Source organism: Erigeron canadensis, chromosome 1 (genome assembly GCF_010389155.1).
Source record: "Erigeron canadensis isolate Cc75 chromosome 1, C_canadensis_v1, whole genome shotgun sequence".
NCBI classification, from domain to species: Eukaryota; Viridiplantae; Streptophyta; class Magnoliopsida; order Asterales; family Asteraceae; genus Erigeron; species Erigeron canadensis.
Genome location: NC_057761.1, coordinates 44218665 through 44236024, shown reverse-complemented (window position 1 = coordinate 44236024; position 17360 = coordinate 44218665). Strand labels below are relative to the sequence as shown.

General features: G+C 32.5%; 3 protein-coding genes across 4 annotated transcripts; all 3 read right to left on the bottom strand.

Annotated features, from left to right (window-relative positions):
* Nucleotides 1-1165: 1165 nt before the first annotated feature.
* LOC122581653 (plant intracellular Ras-group-related LRR protein 3) lies at nucleotides 1166-2957 on the bottom strand. Its single transcript, XM_043753902.1, has 3 exons — nucleotides 2647-2957; nucleotides 2038-2204; nucleotides 1166-1949 (listed from the first exon to the last, which is right to left on the bottom strand). The coding sequence occupies exons 1-3, from the start codon at nucleotides 2827-2829 to the stop codon at nucleotides 1331-1333; spliced, it is 969 nt and encodes a 322-aa protein (XP_043609837.1). The 5' UTR covers nucleotides 2830-2957; the 3' UTR covers nucleotides 1166-1330.
* A 1701-nt stretch (nucleotides 2958-4658) lies between these two features.
* Nucleotides 4659-8274, bottom strand: LOC122610591 (protein MAK16 homolog). Its single transcript, XM_043783568.1, has 10 exons — nucleotides 8141-8274; nucleotides 7695-7780; nucleotides 6957-7066; nucleotides 6736-6854; nucleotides 6531-6628; nucleotides 6322-6409; nucleotides 6108-6236; nucleotides 5885-5987; nucleotides 5571-5713; nucleotides 4659-5119 (listed from the first exon to the last, which is right to left on the bottom strand). Exons 2-10 carry the CDS (start codon nucleotides 7754-7756, stop codon nucleotides 5075-5077), a joined length of 897 nt encoding a protein of 298 aa, XP_043639503.1. The 5' UTR covers nucleotides 7757-7780; nucleotides 8141-8274; the 3' UTR covers nucleotides 4659-5074.
* Nucleotides 8275-10622: 2348 nt separating this feature from the next.
* Nucleotides 10623-12540, bottom strand: LOC122585106. Of its 2 annotated transcripts, XM_043757204.1 has the most exons (3): nucleotides 12339-12540; nucleotides 11793-12259; nucleotides 10623-11356 (listed from the first exon to the last, which is right to left on the bottom strand). In XM_043757204.1, the coding sequence occupies exons 1-2, from the start codon at nucleotides 12502-12504 to the stop codon at nucleotides 11829-11831; spliced, it is 597 nt and encodes a 198-aa protein (XP_043613139.1). In that variant the 5' UTR covers nucleotides 12505-12540; the 3' UTR covers nucleotides 10623-11356; nucleotides 11793-11828. The 2 variants fall into 2 exon arrangements, with proteins under 2 accessions (XP_043613139.1, XP_043613138.1); XM_043757203.1 differs by lacking the exon at nucleotides 10623-11356 and having other exon boundaries at nucleotides 11619-12259.
* Between the last annotated feature and the right edge of the window lie 4820 nt (nucleotides 12541-17360).

Sequence of the window (17360 nt, the reverse complement as noted above, 5' to 3'; positions counted from 1 at the left end):
ACTATCAGTAAGAGTTGCAGGTGTCTTCAAACAATTTCCAAATTCGGTTGTTGTCTTTCATTATGGGGGATCCAAATTATTGAACCCTTTTAGTCGCCCCTCAATGTGTGTGGTCTTATGCAAGTGTCTTAAAGGGTCGACAGCATGAACCACATAAAACATCTTTAACTTCGATCGGTAACTCAACCACACTAACTGAATATAGGTTATCTTCTTCAACTAATATAATCCTTGCAACCGAAACCTTTTCATTTCTATTCAAAAGCATAAGTATTATAAGGGACTCTAAGCTTGTCATCTTCCCTGCATCTTACACATATACTAAAATATCACCGTATTTGTAAATGGTCAACCTCAAATTGTTGGTATTTCTCACGATTAGAGCATATGTAATGGTCACACTACCACACCGATGCGGTGGGCAACATCACTGCCATCAACACCACTTAGCAATCATACTACATCCATAACAATAACCTCAAAAAGCGGACTAAAAAATATCCCAATACCTAATTAAGCAAAAGAAAACACAAATAAATGATTTAAAACCTGAACGGTCCCATACAACCTCAGCATCGACTGAACAACGTTGGGCCAATGACTGAGCCACAACGCCGACAATGTTATGGACGACCCCGCAACGCCGAGGTTGTAACCTACAACTCCGTCCACACCAGTTCCCATTACTAACGCTCTAGGAAGACCACGAACCTCACACTATTGGACCCTTATACATTTCCAAGCCTTGTTACTCTCCTCAAAGCCAAATAAGAACTTCGTTCCACACTTCATCTTGTATATGTCTATCGAATTGCAGATTATCAATTTCATACACTTGGCCTAATTTAACAAAGGGCGTATTGCCTAGAATACCGATGTACTTCCAGATTTATTGTTTTTTACCACTGAACTAACTATCGTCCAATTAGATCATCAAGAGATTTTTGGTGTCCCTTTTGAATGATTGTAAAAATAGTAACCGTGTTTTAAGTAGAGTTAACGGGCTTTCTAGTATAATGTGTTCTCCTACAAACTGATATTTGGTAAACGGTAAAAAAACATCTCACAGGCATTGGTTAGAGACATCATACTTGCATTTTCTTTGCAAACTAACTAGACTGTAATTACTTGACTTTATGAGACACTAATGGGGAGCAGAACAAAGTGACAAAAGTTCTCAAGAATAAACTTGATTGATATTTCATTCATTACAACAAGCATTATATTACACTATCACCAGACTGTTTAAGCAGCAAAAGTTAAATTCATACAACACAGTGACACACTTTCACATGTTCTAAAGAAAGTTTGAAGTTCTTACTTTGATATCTTACAGCAGTTGATCCAAGTAGGCATCTTTAGAACTAGAAGATTTACCTTGGGCCAGATACAAATTGACCATATTGCTTCCCCAAGCCAACCATCCCGTCTGATTCCCATCATTTGCTTCAACCAGACGCCTCTGTTCCTCAGCAGCTATATTGGATTGTCGCCACTTGATCATGAAGTCCTTTACAGCCTTGGTTCCTTGCATTACGATCTCCATAGGTGGAACTACGAGTGGGTTCTGATCCAAGTTTAGTTTTTCAAGATTTTGAAGCTGACCAAAAGATTCAGGAAGAACCTGGATTTGGTTGTTACTAAGATCTAGCTCTTTGAGGTTTGCAAGGTCAGTAATCGTGTCGGGTAGCTCTGTCAAGTTACTGAAATTACTACTCAAGTTCAATACCTCAAGATTCATCAGCTTTCCTATTGAAGATGGAAGGCCATGAAGTTTATTGAAATGAGCATCTAGGTATATTAAAGACTCGAGTTCACTGATAGTGGCTGGTAAAAACCGGATTTCGTTAAGGCTTATTATGAGTATTTTAAGGTTTACTAGTCCATAACCGAAATTTGTTGGCAAGAACATCAGGTTATTGAAGCTTGCATATAATTCCACTAATGACCTGTTTATGAACAATCGTAGTTCATTCATCATTATACAAACTACAGATAGTGGGAATTAGGGAAAAGCTGGAACTTTAAAACCATTACTTGCAAAAGGCGATGCTTTCAGGAAGGGTGTTAAGCTTGTTGCTAGACACATTCAAGATTTTGAGGTTGGTCAGCAAGCCGATTGAATCTGGTAAGGATTCTAAAAGATTTGATGAAGCATCAAGTTCTTCGAGTTTCACTAATCCTGCAATTGAATCAGGCAGCACCTATTTCACAACAAAAGAAGTGTTGATTATTTCATCAGCATACTTACTAGTAACGACTTATAAGAATCACCTGCTAAAACTTTGGCTATACGTCTCTATATTTTGTATTGCCGCATATATGTGTGATTGTGTTGACTACCCACCAGCTCTTTTTGAATGTGATGACTATTTTATCTATCAGACATAAGATAGCATACTAAATTCGTTTCGAACTTTCAAAAGAAAGAAACTTATTAAAGAAATCAGATATAAAAGTTGTGAATTTGCAACATCTCTAAATTGTCAAAAGAGTCACTAAGCAATCTGTAAGTTACAAAGAGTCACTAAACTACGTCTGTATTAATAAATCATATATATACTCAAAGGGAAGAAAAAAATCAAACTTAAATCAAAGAATCATTGGAAAGATTTAGATACAAGTGAGGATAAGTAAAATATGAACCTGTAAGTGATTATTGGAAAGATTTAGATGAACTAAAGATGAAAGTTTCCCAAAAGCTTCTGGAAAAAGCTTTAACTGGTGGCCGGAAAGATCAACTGTCACGACAGTTTCCGATGATGCTTGCTTTAGTATCCCTTCAACTTCTTCGTTGAATTCTTGGTCAACTTTCATAATTTCCGCCATTTTTTTTTTTTGCTCTGTGTATGAAGAACTGAAGAGGGTTCTCCTCCCAGCCCAGGTTTTGGACTTTTTTTTTTTATGTAGAGAATTAGTCAGATGCTTGACTTTGACTTCTGATAGATGACTCTTGTGGACTAACTAAATTTTTTCTCATACTATTATGCATATCTTCAGGATGTAATGGGCCAGTGTTCATATTATATGAAAAAAAAGGTATTTAATACTTAAAATATAAACAACTTTATATGAATTATCATGATATATATATATATCGAATTTCAATATTATGCATTGTATATAACAAACTTTCAAATTCTGTACATTATATGTATTCGGATATATGTGGCATACACTGGCACTTGTAAATTTTGATTAGTTGAACATATACAATGCAAATTATTTAAAAATTTATTACAAACAATGCATTGAAAGTAAAGTTTAATACACATTACAACAATTAACGTAAACTTTTTAAATTTTAAACTACTAATCCAAAAAAGAATGAAGTATTCTATCTTCTGGATATCCCAAAATGTTATTCAATGATCACACACTTTTAAGAAAATTCATTACCACTGGTCTTATCTTTTTTTTTTAATTGCAACTTTCAATTTCATATCAAAAAATAGCTAGCCAGAAAATACAATTGCAATAAGAAAACATTTTAAATAGCTAGCCAGAAAATACAATTGCAATAAGAAAACATTTTTTGGTGTTGCACTGCCAATCTATCTTAATATATAATATAAAACAGTTGAACTAATGACTTATTAACCAATCAAATCGTTCATTTTCATCAAATTGATACCCACTTATGTCATCATTTAGATTAATTATAAATTAAAAATCTTAATAATCGTTATCTAGATATATTATTATATTAGTATTTATATTAATTTATAGAAAAATTCTCATTAAGTTACACTTTTTGTTTTCCATCAATAATTTACATCTTTTAACCCTGAATACTTAATTTATATTTATTTTCAGCCATCATCTTGAGAACATTTTTTAAAAATCTTTTTAAAAAGTTACAAAAAGTATTTATATTTAATTTTTTTAATGTTACAATTATCACTAAAATCAAGAGTCCTAATTGTAAGTGGTTTCAAAATTTAGATCTTGTTATGTATTTTTTAATTTTACATCGATTTTTAGAAATTTTCTATAGGTTTTTAACATTTTGACCCCTTTTATATTTGTATTCACGATTTTTTTTTTATTTTTTTTCCCCTTTGAAATTTCTTTATGGTACCGCCTCTGCTAATTGTTATTAGAGAATATGAAAACAATCGTAATTGTTATCTAAATATCATAAGACAAGTGATTAAAAATAAACATATTCGTGTTATGTTTCAACATCATGATCAAATACATATACTTGAATGTCAAGTACATGATCACAAATATGTTTATATTTTACTTCTTAGTTAACTTTCATAATAATGTCATATTATAAGTACAATTGCTTTAAAAATATATATATAATAGAGAAATTACTATAATATATGTCTTGTAAAATAATTATGACAAACAATTCCATCAATATGTCTCATATAATAATGACAGTGACGAACCTGTGATTATTGTACTACAACGTGCAAAGCATAACACTTAGAACCGTATATCTTCAAAAATTATAAGCTTTTTAATTTATAAATTAAATGTATGAAAATCTAATATTAAGAATATAGATATCTAATTGTAACTTGTAAGTATTACAATTGTGATGATCCGTAATCCAGGTAGTGATCCCTGGCATGGGAATACTAAAAAATGTGGACAGTAATGCCCAGGATGAAATCTTCTTTTCACCTGGAGGAATCCGCATGTAACTAACGCCAACATTATATAGTATTTCTTAAATCATGATATGATTACATATAAATACACTTGGACAAGAACACTTTGCAAGTGATAAAAACACTGAAACAAAGTACTCAGATTACACACACACCCCACTATAACTAGTAATGACGTTTCCAATCATCTAAAAACCACAAGTTGTCCAACAATATTACCGGATTTTTAACTAAAACACAGAACACCCCCATAATTGATGCTTGTCGTAACTTAAATAGTATCCCACTAATTATTCATAAAATAGCAAAATCAAAGGTAAAAGGATCAAAACTTTTACAGCACTAAAAATCCCTTTTGAAGGCTTCAGGCTTCCGTTGGACTGGATCCGGGCTCATTCATGTAAACATGTGATAAGTTAAAGCTAGAATAGTGTTTTATCTTCAACTCATAGAGTTGCCTTCTGCCTTCTATCTGTGTCTTCATGCTCAACCTACCAATTCAACATGTCATCAGATTACATCCAATATAGCAAAATTATAGGGGTCACGTAAGCGCTCATCTTTACACATTAAAACTGGATAGGTTGACTCAACATTTTTAAGACTTGAATGTCCAATACGATGAGAAATGTGAGATTATTTCATTCAAAATCTTCTAATAGTTTATAAATGAATAAGGATATTTTATGTGTTACAAAAAGATATGCTAAAATCTTTGGACCTTTCACCCAAATTTACCCATTTCCTTTTAAGCAATTTGTTCTATTTCCCATTTGAGATAAACTTGACCCGCAGTCACCCATGGATAAGAACACAAATCAAAATTGCCACCTCTAATTGAGATGACGAACATCAAGTTCAGTAAACAGAGTTGAGACTCGAATCTCGGAAGTATTTATAAATATAGATTATCATATAAACTAAAATATCACTAGTTTGTACCTCCACAAGCACTCTTCCTTTATTCTTTTTAGCATCCCTCTCCTGCTTCTTCTGAGCATATTTGGAATCTGTCCTCCCCCTCTTTCTATTCACCGCCACTTCATCTGCTTCATCGCTGTCGTCTCCATCGTCATCAATTGCATCTAACATAGACCATCAACAAAGTTATCATACATTGAGAGACATTCATCTAACATTCAATGCTTATCCAATTAGCCTTCGTGATCAATGTTATATAATTATAAGATAATAACACCGCTGATCGGACTTTAAGATCAAAAAGTTGCCCTACAATTAAAGACACCAAATCTTACCATCATCATCTGAAGCAGTTTCTCCCGTTGGAAGACCATCAAAATCCTCCATATCATCTTCATCTTCCAGATCAGAACCCCCTTCAACGTATTCAACTTCCACCTGTTTAAACAAAAAGTTATTAAGCATAATAAAAACGAAACATGAAAATTGAATAGTTAAGTATGATAGTTCTCGAATTATGAAGATCCCTATAATAAAAAGTTGAATGCCATGACTAACCTCATTCTCCACATTTTCTTCTATTACCGGATATTTATCAAGAAACTTTTCGTACTCGTCTATGTGAACATTATAAATGCCGTTATACACTCCTGCCTTAACACGCTCAACCAATTCCTTCTCAATATTCTGCACCAAGTATAATGCTCGTTAGGTGTGCATGCATAACTTAAAGGGAATCTCATTAAACAAGAATTGGTTTAAAATACATAACCTTTTCCAAAACTGCTGCCCTTTCTGCCTTTTCCTCTCTTCTTAATTCTCTCTTCTTTTCTTTTCTAGGAGTTGTCATTATCTTCTCCCTATACAAGTAAACAGGACCAGAGATTTATTACAACAGAAACTATGAAAATGTATCCGTAATACTCTATTGAAAAGATAAAACTTTTATTTGGAGATGAAATAGAAAAGATATAAGCAAACCTTGTTTTAAGAGCAAGCTTCCTCATGCGTATCCGCATCTGTGTCATTTTAGTCAACCTTTGTTTTGCCTTGTGCACAAGAAACTTGGGCCAGTACATCTGTATATACAAATTACAAAAGGCGATTACTATTCGGCAATCAAATACTTTCACATAACACTATGAAAATATTGGGAGATAGTGAAACAAGTGCGTATGTTAATTACCAGATTTTTGTCAATAATTTCAAGTGCCTGTTCATAGTTGCGAGGCAACTTAATTCTTTCCCACAACTTGTTTGGCATATGAGCTCTCTCTATAGTTTTCATATACAAATAGAATACCCCTGCGAAAAAAGATAGTCACTAATCAGATACATATAACAGATACGCATCCTACATTCAAAGAAACATCATAAAGGGTTCTGCAAATAGCTTAATAAAAGTACCATCATGATCACGGATAGTAGCGTAACGACTATTGGCAAGAGGACAAGAGCTCCGGTTACAAACTCCAGTCAAATTGTAAGGGTTCCGACAAAAAATCCCAGCAGTAATTCTGATATATAGAAAAAATCGTTAAAACCAAAATGACACGCCATGGTTGAGATTAAAACTCCCAGAAACATGCAAATAGCTTTTCAGCCTGTCTAAAAGCTGACAAACTAATATTTGTTATTCAATAGTACTACATAAAACATTAATCTTGCAAGTCCTCTAAACTTAAGACAGCCATATTAAAATTAGGAAGATTCGATGTAATGTTAGACCTTGGATCCTTCCTCGCTCCAATCAAAATTTTCGTTCCCCACAATCAAAGTTCCGAACACTCCCCATTCTCCCTCTTTACAAAAAACGCAACCTTACACGAGTTTTTTTTCTCACTTCTGGCAACAAAATACAGTACTAAAAAAACTGCATTCCTATCCTTCGAACAAAATATACTAACGGTAACATAAGAAGCAGTAAGGAGTGTTTGGCTAGCTTACCAGGTTTTCAAACCACAATAAGCCATTTGGGTACTGAAACACTTTATGCAAAAAAAAGTGCTTGATAGTTTTATTAATGTAATTTATAGAAGCCAAAAGACAAGGGGTCTTTTTTTTTCCGTCCAAAATGCAACTCAAATAAGCCAAACACAGAGAACCCCTAAGTAAAACACATACATTAACATGGTCACAACTCACTTGGCCATATAACTGCAGTGCTTATGCCTAAGAACTTGCCATATAACTTCATCATTCTGCATTTTGTCCTACCTTCAATGATTCACCTGTCCAGATATCAAAGATTTTAGGCTTATGATTAAAAAAAAAAGTATATCTATAATTTGTATGTAACGAAGACAGAAAACACTAAAACATACACCCAGATGAAAAATCAATTCAAAAATTAAACCCCAAAACAAAACTATATAATAAAGTATTGCATAAAAAAAAAAAAAAACCATTGACCACTTGATCCTATACATATACATGTTAAAGTTTAAAAATTTATATAAAACCTATAAAATCTTTTAACATAAACAGCTGAAAAAAAAAAAACGATAAAAATCAAAATCTTTCAACCTTGATCTTTATTTAAACAAAAAATATTAGGTTTTCTTAAGTTTTAATAAACTAAAAACTGTTACCTTTTACTAATGAGAAACTTGTGGTTTTGTTTCGTATTAACGGTGGCGGAAGGCGGTGGTGTCGGTGACGGCTGAGATGGGGCAGAGGGCTTAAGCAGAGGGGCTGAGAAAGAGGTTATAGCCGGTTAGGGTTTTAGTTTTGTTTTCTAAATAAAGTATACTTGTTAATTTTCTAAAATGACCACCAAGGTTTAATGGAAATATGTTTTGACACTTAAGATTGCTAATTTATAATTGTGACACAAAATTGCAAAGTTTTACCATGAAGTCTAAACTAGAACGTTTGTTTTAGTAACTCTAGACTTCAAAAACAAATTATGGCGTTTAAAAAAAAGTGTTGCTAATGACATCTCAAGTTTACATTAACGTGCATAATATAGTAATATTTTTATCATAAAGTTTTAAAAATCTTTTCATATAAAAAGTATAAACTTTTTATGCAAGTTATTGACAACTTTTAAAACAGTCATTCGAAAAATTTTAAAACAAGTTAAGAATAATTTCAAGTCATAGTGATGAGTAATGGTACATACTACATAACAATGATGTTAACATGACAATAGTATAAGATGTACCGATGACAAATATTTTTTACATTGATTTCTCAATTTAAACATGAATAAAATAAATTGTAATAAGTAACAATTGTCTGTATCTAAAAAAATAATAGTATAAAAACCGTCATACAAAATTATTGCTATGACTTTAACTTTGTGAAGAGATTGAACAAAACTACCTTTAATTGTTATAGTTTGTAGGGCATGGAGAGTTCAAACTTCACATTTTAAACATAAATACTTCATCCAGAAACCACGAATCATGATGCAAATACTCAAAATACTCTTAACATTACGTGATGATATAATTGTTTTATACAAGTTACCGGATTCATGATTTTTATTATATTGATCTTAAAGTAAATGAACATCTTTTAAAATATGTGGAAAATAAAGATTATCTTTTTGAAAGAATGATGTTTTGAGCACAAATTTTTACTTTTTTACATTTGTTTCCCATCAAAATATTAGTTATTTTTTTTATTTCATCATCAAAGTTTGATGTATTAGGATTTATGATGTTAAAGTTGAGAATTTTTTACTGTCACCATAAAAAGTATTTGAAAATCCTAACTTTTAACTTGCACCAAAATTTTCAATTTTGTATTTTACCACCAACATTTTGTGTTTTAAGATTCATGATATGTCATTTAAGTATGTGTGTTATTTGGTTAGATGGTAAATGATGTCATATTAAAATACATTGATCGGGAGTTTATGTCTTGTTGTTATTCTCAATCGATAAATGTTAGATTCATTGATGTCTGATGGTCGTGGCATGATAACCATATACATTTTTTAACTTTTCTATTAGAATATGATACATCTATATGCAACTTACATGTAACGATAATTAAATCGTAGCTATAAACATTTCAGCCTTTATACATATTAACAATAAAAATAAGAATAAGAATAAAAATCTGATTATTAATCACTGCAAAACATATTTTAATGATTATTCTTTTTCAATTGTCATTACTTGCCGAAATAATAAAAGGTTGGTGTCTTGATGATTAGCTTCTCAATACTTGTTAGAAAAAGTCTACCTTGAGTATTGATATATACTGGTGATCGACTTCCGGATATCTCTTGACCCATTCCACTAGCTACCATTGAATAGTTGAATTCAACCACCTTCAAGAATTTAGCCTCCAAATACATTTTTAAAAAATCCGTTATTATAGGAAAATGATCCGTACTACAGACTTTACCTAAGCTTAAGTATTGTCACTTTAAAAAAATTTACAAATTAAACATTTGAATTTGATAAACATACATAGCCCCCTTGAATTTTACATAACCTCTCCCTGAATTTTACATGATCCCCCTTGCTTTACCTAACCTTTCCCCATATATTATATATTATATATGTATATAATTTTTTATGGGAATAACTAATATGCTTCTAGAAGCATGTATGATACATGTTTCTCCTCTCACAAATCATTTAAAAAATATTTTAAATTTAAACATTGATTTCAATCACATGACTCAATGTTTAATATTTTTTAATTGATTTGTGAGAGGAGAAGCATATATGATATATGCTTCTAAAAGCATATTAGTTATTCCCATTTTTTATTTAAATTATTGTAAAAATATTATTCGTATTATATTCTAAAATAGAATTAAGTTAAATATTTGTCGATACGAAAAATAGTTTTCTCTTATCACAACGGTTGTCAAAAACGACCACAACCGATATCAATCGGTATTATTATAAATTTTTTTGAAAAGATTATTATTGTATCATCGTGTTTGTCTTACAAAAATATTTTAAACCATCCGCTTATATGATCAAGTATTTAAATTTGGTGAAAAAAAAGGATGCATTTTTTATGAGTTTTAGGTCTCAATAACTCGATGGTGTATGAACCTATGAGGAAAGTTAAAATGTAGACAATCTTACCTTACCAAGAAAGTGTAAAAAGGATGCTTTTAGGTTTTATCTAATATAGAAAAGGACTTTCAGTCTTATAAGGCATGAAAATAAAACTCTTAATCTCGGTTTCTAAAGACAAAAATATTGACTACTTATCCAATCTTACGAGTCTTCGTTGTCCCAATTCCCAAATTAAACTAGTATATCATTTATATGTTGTATGTATCTATGAACGGTCCAAAATTTTCTGCACTTTAAACAAAGTTATCTTCAAATTCAATTCCCTCCCTCTTTGGCCCATCATCATCATCATTATCAATTCACCATCGCTGTCCACATCAAAATTTTGAATGGTACATGTACGTTCCCTTAAATTCTCAGCTGCTTGGAATTCCTTCCCATTTATTTTAGAAATATCCGTTTTAGAACTATAAGTTTTGTGTATAAAACTATGGTTTGGTGTAATTTTGTAATCAGTTAAACATAAGTTTAAGTATGATGTAACCAATTCATGGCGTGCTTTCAACTGGCGGACCCAAATCAACAGTCATCGGCTTCACAAACTTGGTTTATTTCTCACTTGGACCTATAGAAAATCATTTTTTACTCCACGCGTGAAAAAAAATCATATAATTCCACACCCTTGATCTGCGGTGATCAGCTGTTAGACTAACAATATCCCAAAATCTCTGAAACTTAATGTTATTGTGTTTTGATCATTAATTTCCAAATGCAAATGACGATCACTTAGTCCTTTTTCAATCCAATATACACCTGTAACAGAAATTACCAAACCATTAGTTAGTCATGTAACTGAAAATTAAAAAAGAAAAAGAGTGACGAAACACCTGCTTGGTAACCATGAAAGCAACGAATGACAACGATTAAAACGACACACATTCACATAAAATGGGAGTGAGGACCACGGGAAGGGATCATGACAAAGAGAAAAGAAACATTCAACGACGATATGCAGTTGTGGATGTTATGGCGATCAGATCAAGTTTTGGATCATATAACGATTTGACACCATGAGTGAATCAGTAACGAAAATATGACTGAATCTAGTCACTAAAAATTCACCATATTCCATCATATCATACATTCCATACCCCTCATTTCTTTTTCTTTTTTTAACTTCATTTCATTTAATTCAATTTAATTATAATAATATATATTTATTTATCATTTAATTACGAGTATAAATTACTCTTTTGCTCTTCCTTCAATTCCATCAACAAATTTATTATTGTTGCCAATGGTTGCCATTATGCACAAGGTAGCTCCTCCCACCACCGTTTCCATAAAATCGATACGAATTCCCTGCAGAAGAAGACGACAACAGTGATCTATTGTAACCGGCAACCGGGTGTTTCGGTGTCAATTTGCACCTAGTCGTCGCAGAAACCGGGAACCTGACGCCAGGAGATTTAGGTGACACGGCAGTACTGGAACCAGACGACGATTGAGATCCGGATTTTGTGGAATGGCGAGAAGATAAAAACGCTTTGATTTTGACCGATTTTGACTGGATTCGCTCGTATTCTTCGATGAGGTTAAGCAGATCCTCATCACATGTGATAGATACAAGTGAATCTAGGTCTTCTGTTGGTAGTTGACACCTTAAGCACACACTACTACTGTTTCCACACACTTCTCCAAGCTTCACCAGTAATTCTGTATATATACATAAGTAACAATTATTATATACACATAATTATAACAATAATAATAATAGTGATGATGAAAAACTGACCGGAGAAAGAGAGGGAGCGGTCAACGGAGAGAAGACGGGTTTGACCGCCGTGGTAACGGAGTTTGCCGTCGGGATAACGAGGGAGGATTTTACCGCCATAACTGCATAAGAATTTGATTGTATTATTGGAAGAAGAATGGTATGTATTTGGTGAAGCTTGTGCCATGGGGGTGGTTGTGTGTTTTACTTGTTCAAAAGCCAAGGGAAGGTGATATTGGTGGTGTATTTATAGATGGAAGATTTTTTTTTGCCTTACCTTAGGCTGGGTCAAGTCGGGGTTTTTTTGAACGGCGGCAGGGTCAAGTTGGGTTTAAGGTTACCTTAAGACTACAATGTATTGTTTAGTTTATCTAAATGAAACAATTATAAAATGCATTCTTAAGATACATCTATATTACATAATTAATCCAAAACCAATATCCGGCGAAACATGTATGATATTTTCACTTATTACCTCTTAAAATATTTTCACTAATACTAACCCTTAACATTAGTTATTATGTTACACTAACAATCCTTTGTTTTTTAAAATATTTCCATTAACCCTCATTTACATCAATTGGCTTCACCAACATTAGTCGCCTCACCACCATACCGTCGTCCTACGACCACCGCATCACGCAATTATCGTGCTAATATAGATACTAATTAAAATTCAACCACCGTGCATGGCACAATTAGTGTTCTGTCACTCCTAATTCATTTGCATATATTCATTATTCATGAATGAATTCTTTGGAATGTATTTAACATCAACATATTTGATCGGTAAATTTATAAATTTTTTCTTTTCAAATTTTAATAAATCACAAATAATTATAAAAATTATTATCCGACTTCTACGTATTAAATCACACTAAATGAATATCAACGCAATGTGTTTTTTTTTTTTTTAACATTCAAGCAGATTTTATTGAGATAAAAACTAGCGAGTTGCTAGGAAATACAAGAGAGTATAGATGCACAATACAGAGATAAAAGAGGAAAACGACATATAAAAGAAAAGGAGGCTAAAGATTAAAGGTGCTCCATTTTTCCCATTCAACATTGAGTTTTTCGGTTCTGTTGGATAACCACAAAAAGCTAGTCGACTTGATTTCTTTAGCTGGAAACCGAGTTGAGGGTAGTTTGTTTGAGAAGATGCAGTCATTACGACACTTCCATATTACCCAAACATATGCAAGTATTACAAGATTGATGAGGTTTTTCTTTGTTGGATCAAACATATGGTGGTTGTGGGAATTAAACAGATCTTTGAAGTTGTTGGGATTAAAAGGAGGGAGATTGCACCAGGTGACTACATAATGCCATAGCGAAGCTGCAAAGGGACAGTGTAGGAAAAGGTGCTCAACATTCTCATTGGTTTGATTACACACACAACAAATGGTGGAGGCACTCGCGATGCTCCTTTTGTTAAGTTGATCAATTGTTGGGATTCTGTTCCTCTCTAAACGCCAGCCAAAGATGTTTGCTTTCAATGGAGCAAGCCTATTCCATGGAAAAGGCCACTGGTTTGGGACGTGCGAGGTAGACAGCAAGAGAGACTTCATTGATTTAACAGTGAAAGCACTTGAGGTATCTTTTGTCCATGTCCAATTGTCGTTGTCATTGTTGAGGTTGACTCGTGCTATTTGAGAGATCATGTCATGAAATTGGCGAAGTTCTTGTTGGTTTGAGGGAGGTCTGATCCAGTCCCGCTCCCATTGAGAGAAATGTCCACCGCCGGTGCATCGCAATGTTACTGAGGCCGACGTTGGGAAAAAACATACTCAATAAACAATTAAACATCACCAGTTGGTCTATTATTAGGAACACATAGTTTTTTTTTTACTAAAACTCTCATGTAAAGATAAGGCCGCTACATTTGAGTAAAAAAATGACCCGTCAATGTTCGTGTAACTTGAAAATAGAAAATCTTCTTTGTTTATTTATTATCTTGACTTGATTGACATGAATAAAATTATATTTAATCACGGGTAGGTTTCTAACAATAAAGATGTAATCTGTGTAATGTAATTGGCTATTGAATACGTAAATTCATGTATAATCGACATGATGAAAATAAATAATGTGTGTTAACAGCGGGACCAATGGAATCATACGGCAGTTGCGCGTGGGCCCATTGCGATAGAGTTCATATTTACAAAACTCTTTTCCAAAACGTTTGTTCAAATGTGATTTCTATAGAAAACAATGAGTGTTTTTGACATTGAACTTTAGCTAAAGACGATGAAACAAATTTGTACAATAAATCAATAATTAGTTCATTTATGAAATAACATAAGTTATGATAAAATAGAACTAGAAAATCATGACGCATTGGTGGACGGCCAAAGCATATCCACCCAACCACTGGTTTAGAGGATAAACTCGAACATGAGATTTATAAGATAATAATATTATTAATATATAAGGGCTTTGTATAATATTTTCCTAATATATTTAATGTTTGAGCATTATACGGTTCGGTGTTTTCTAAAATCAATTCACGATTCATTATGGTTAATGCAAATATCTTAAATCTCGTAAAAAAATGAAAAAGTAAATTACATGGATCATCCATGTGGTTACACTTATTTCACGTAGAATGCCTGAACAAATTTAGTTACAAAGAGCATCCCCGTGCTATTTGCACTGACCATATATGGTTAAAAGGAGTTAACGGTTAATTGTTAACTATCCCCATGTGTATCTCATACGAAAACACTTATTCTTTTGTTTTTCTCCATTTCCCATCTAGCTAATGGTGATGTTTGAAATTTTGGTGTCTTACTAAATCATGACATCTTTGGTGCCATCTATATTAACTTTAGCTCATGTTGAATATAAATGTTGGTTTTAAACTATGTGTTGCTTTTAGATGTTTCTACATAAATGTTACTTTTTAACTATCTATTGGTCCTTTCTATCGAGGTTTTTGCATTTCTTTTAAGCGAAGGTGATATGTTACTTGTTATCCGGAGTGTTCTGAGTTTTTTTCATAAAAAAAAAAAAAGAAAAGAAAGAAGAATATTTATTATAATTCTGTAGCATTTGGTTTAACCATGCATGACTGAAGTCGACAACTATGTTTGAACTTTGAAGTTGACTGCATTTACTTGTTAACATTTCTCCTGTGTTTTTCTTTTTTATTAATGCATTTAGTTTCTCGGGTTTTCAAACAGAGTTTTGATACTCTTTTTTATTGGATGATTTTTTGTTTTGTGTTATCTTGAATTCAAGACTCAAATGCCTAATTTTTTGCGTTTACTTATACATATGTTTGCACAAATGGATAAAAGAAAATGACTTTAGAGGTTTTTTCCGTAATTGTATTAAAGCCTTTGTTCTACCAATTTTTAAAAGATTTTTTGATAAAAATCAAATTTAGGGTCTTTTATCGGAACACCAACACAACTTTCATATCCCATAACTTTCTGTGGTTCGTTTGATTTATGTTCATGATTATTCAATTTGTGTATCATATATTTTCAATTTATCTTGTTATCTTTTCTTAAACATATGAACTAAATATTTTCATTAATCTTATTTATACTATATTATAAAGCAAATAGGATTTCCACTATCAACTTTCAATTCAACATTTACTTTTTCAAAATGCTCCTTCTATCAGTTATATATTACCAAACACCATTTCTCTCTCATCAAATCTCAACCAATCATCTTTTTTCTCTCTCATCCATAAATAATTTATTCCTCCAATTCGTTAAAAATCTTTTATCTCACAAACCGTACATCGATAAATTATAAATATTATATGGGTGTTTTTAAAACTTCATGCTCTTTCATTAGAGATGTTATTCAATATACTTTCGATGAATTTTTAAATTCGAGGGCGGAGCCCGTACGACTAAGACATTTGGCTATCACACTCTATAACCTATCACCCCATCATCTCACCGCCGCAACGCGCGGGTACTTGCTCTCGTTACTGATTAATACATAATAAATTATATTTCGATTCTTGAAAAACATAGAAATTACGTAAGTCTGTTGTCTCCCACTTGACGGGTAGGTAGTGTTGTCATTTTCGTTTGATTATCATGAAATAAAAATGGAGTAATCCGAAGAGAAGTTTCCTGTTCGTGATATGTTTTGTGGTCCCGTTGGGCTTTATCTCTTGCCCCCATTTTTTTTTCGGTCATCAAAATTAAAGGACAAACTTGTCAATTTTTCTTAATACGAGCATGGTACCCGCGCAATGTGGCTGTTAGTGAAGAAGACGGTCTGCTTTATTAGGGATTTTTGGTTGTTTCGTAAAGAAAAAAAAAGTCCAATAGCAAATAAGGTATTTCAAAGACATTAATATTTAATAGAGGGCGATTTACTTTATTAGGGAGTAAAGATAAAAGGTTATTTGTCACTAAACTTCAACTTAATACTTAAGTGACAATCTAATAGTTATATCTCCAGTTAAGTGACAATCTATAGTTATATCCCGATTCCCTAGTTATTTAAAACAAATAAATATAATCCTTTGTTTATTTTTTGAAGCATATAACTTATATGCTACTGAAGCATATAAGGCCCTTCCTAACCCTACGTCGACACCCTCTTCATGAGGCTCATAGGACAAGGTTGGCAGTGAGCCCGTCGTGGGCTCTTCGTTGGATGTCATCCACTCATCGATGAGTGTAGACGAGGAGGAGGAGCGTGTGTGGGTCCGACCATTCTACTTTCAAACTAAAAAAAAAACTTTTTCTTTTTAAATTTGAATGTAACGGCTAGTTTAAGATTATTATTATTTTTTTAATTATTTTTCTTTCCATATTTATTTAAACACATATACTTTTTCAACACACATAAACAAAAACTCTTTCAAATCCTTTCACAATATTCACCTAAAATCATGTCTCGAAACAACATATACCAAAATCAATCCGCCGATATGTGCCAACACTTTCTCGAAAACACGATCCCGGCTATGTCATCAACCAATCAAATCCAAACAAGGCACCCGTTGAGCTCCTCTAACCCGCCCCTATGGGTTCTCCGACAACTTGTTTTGTTAACCCATTTTCA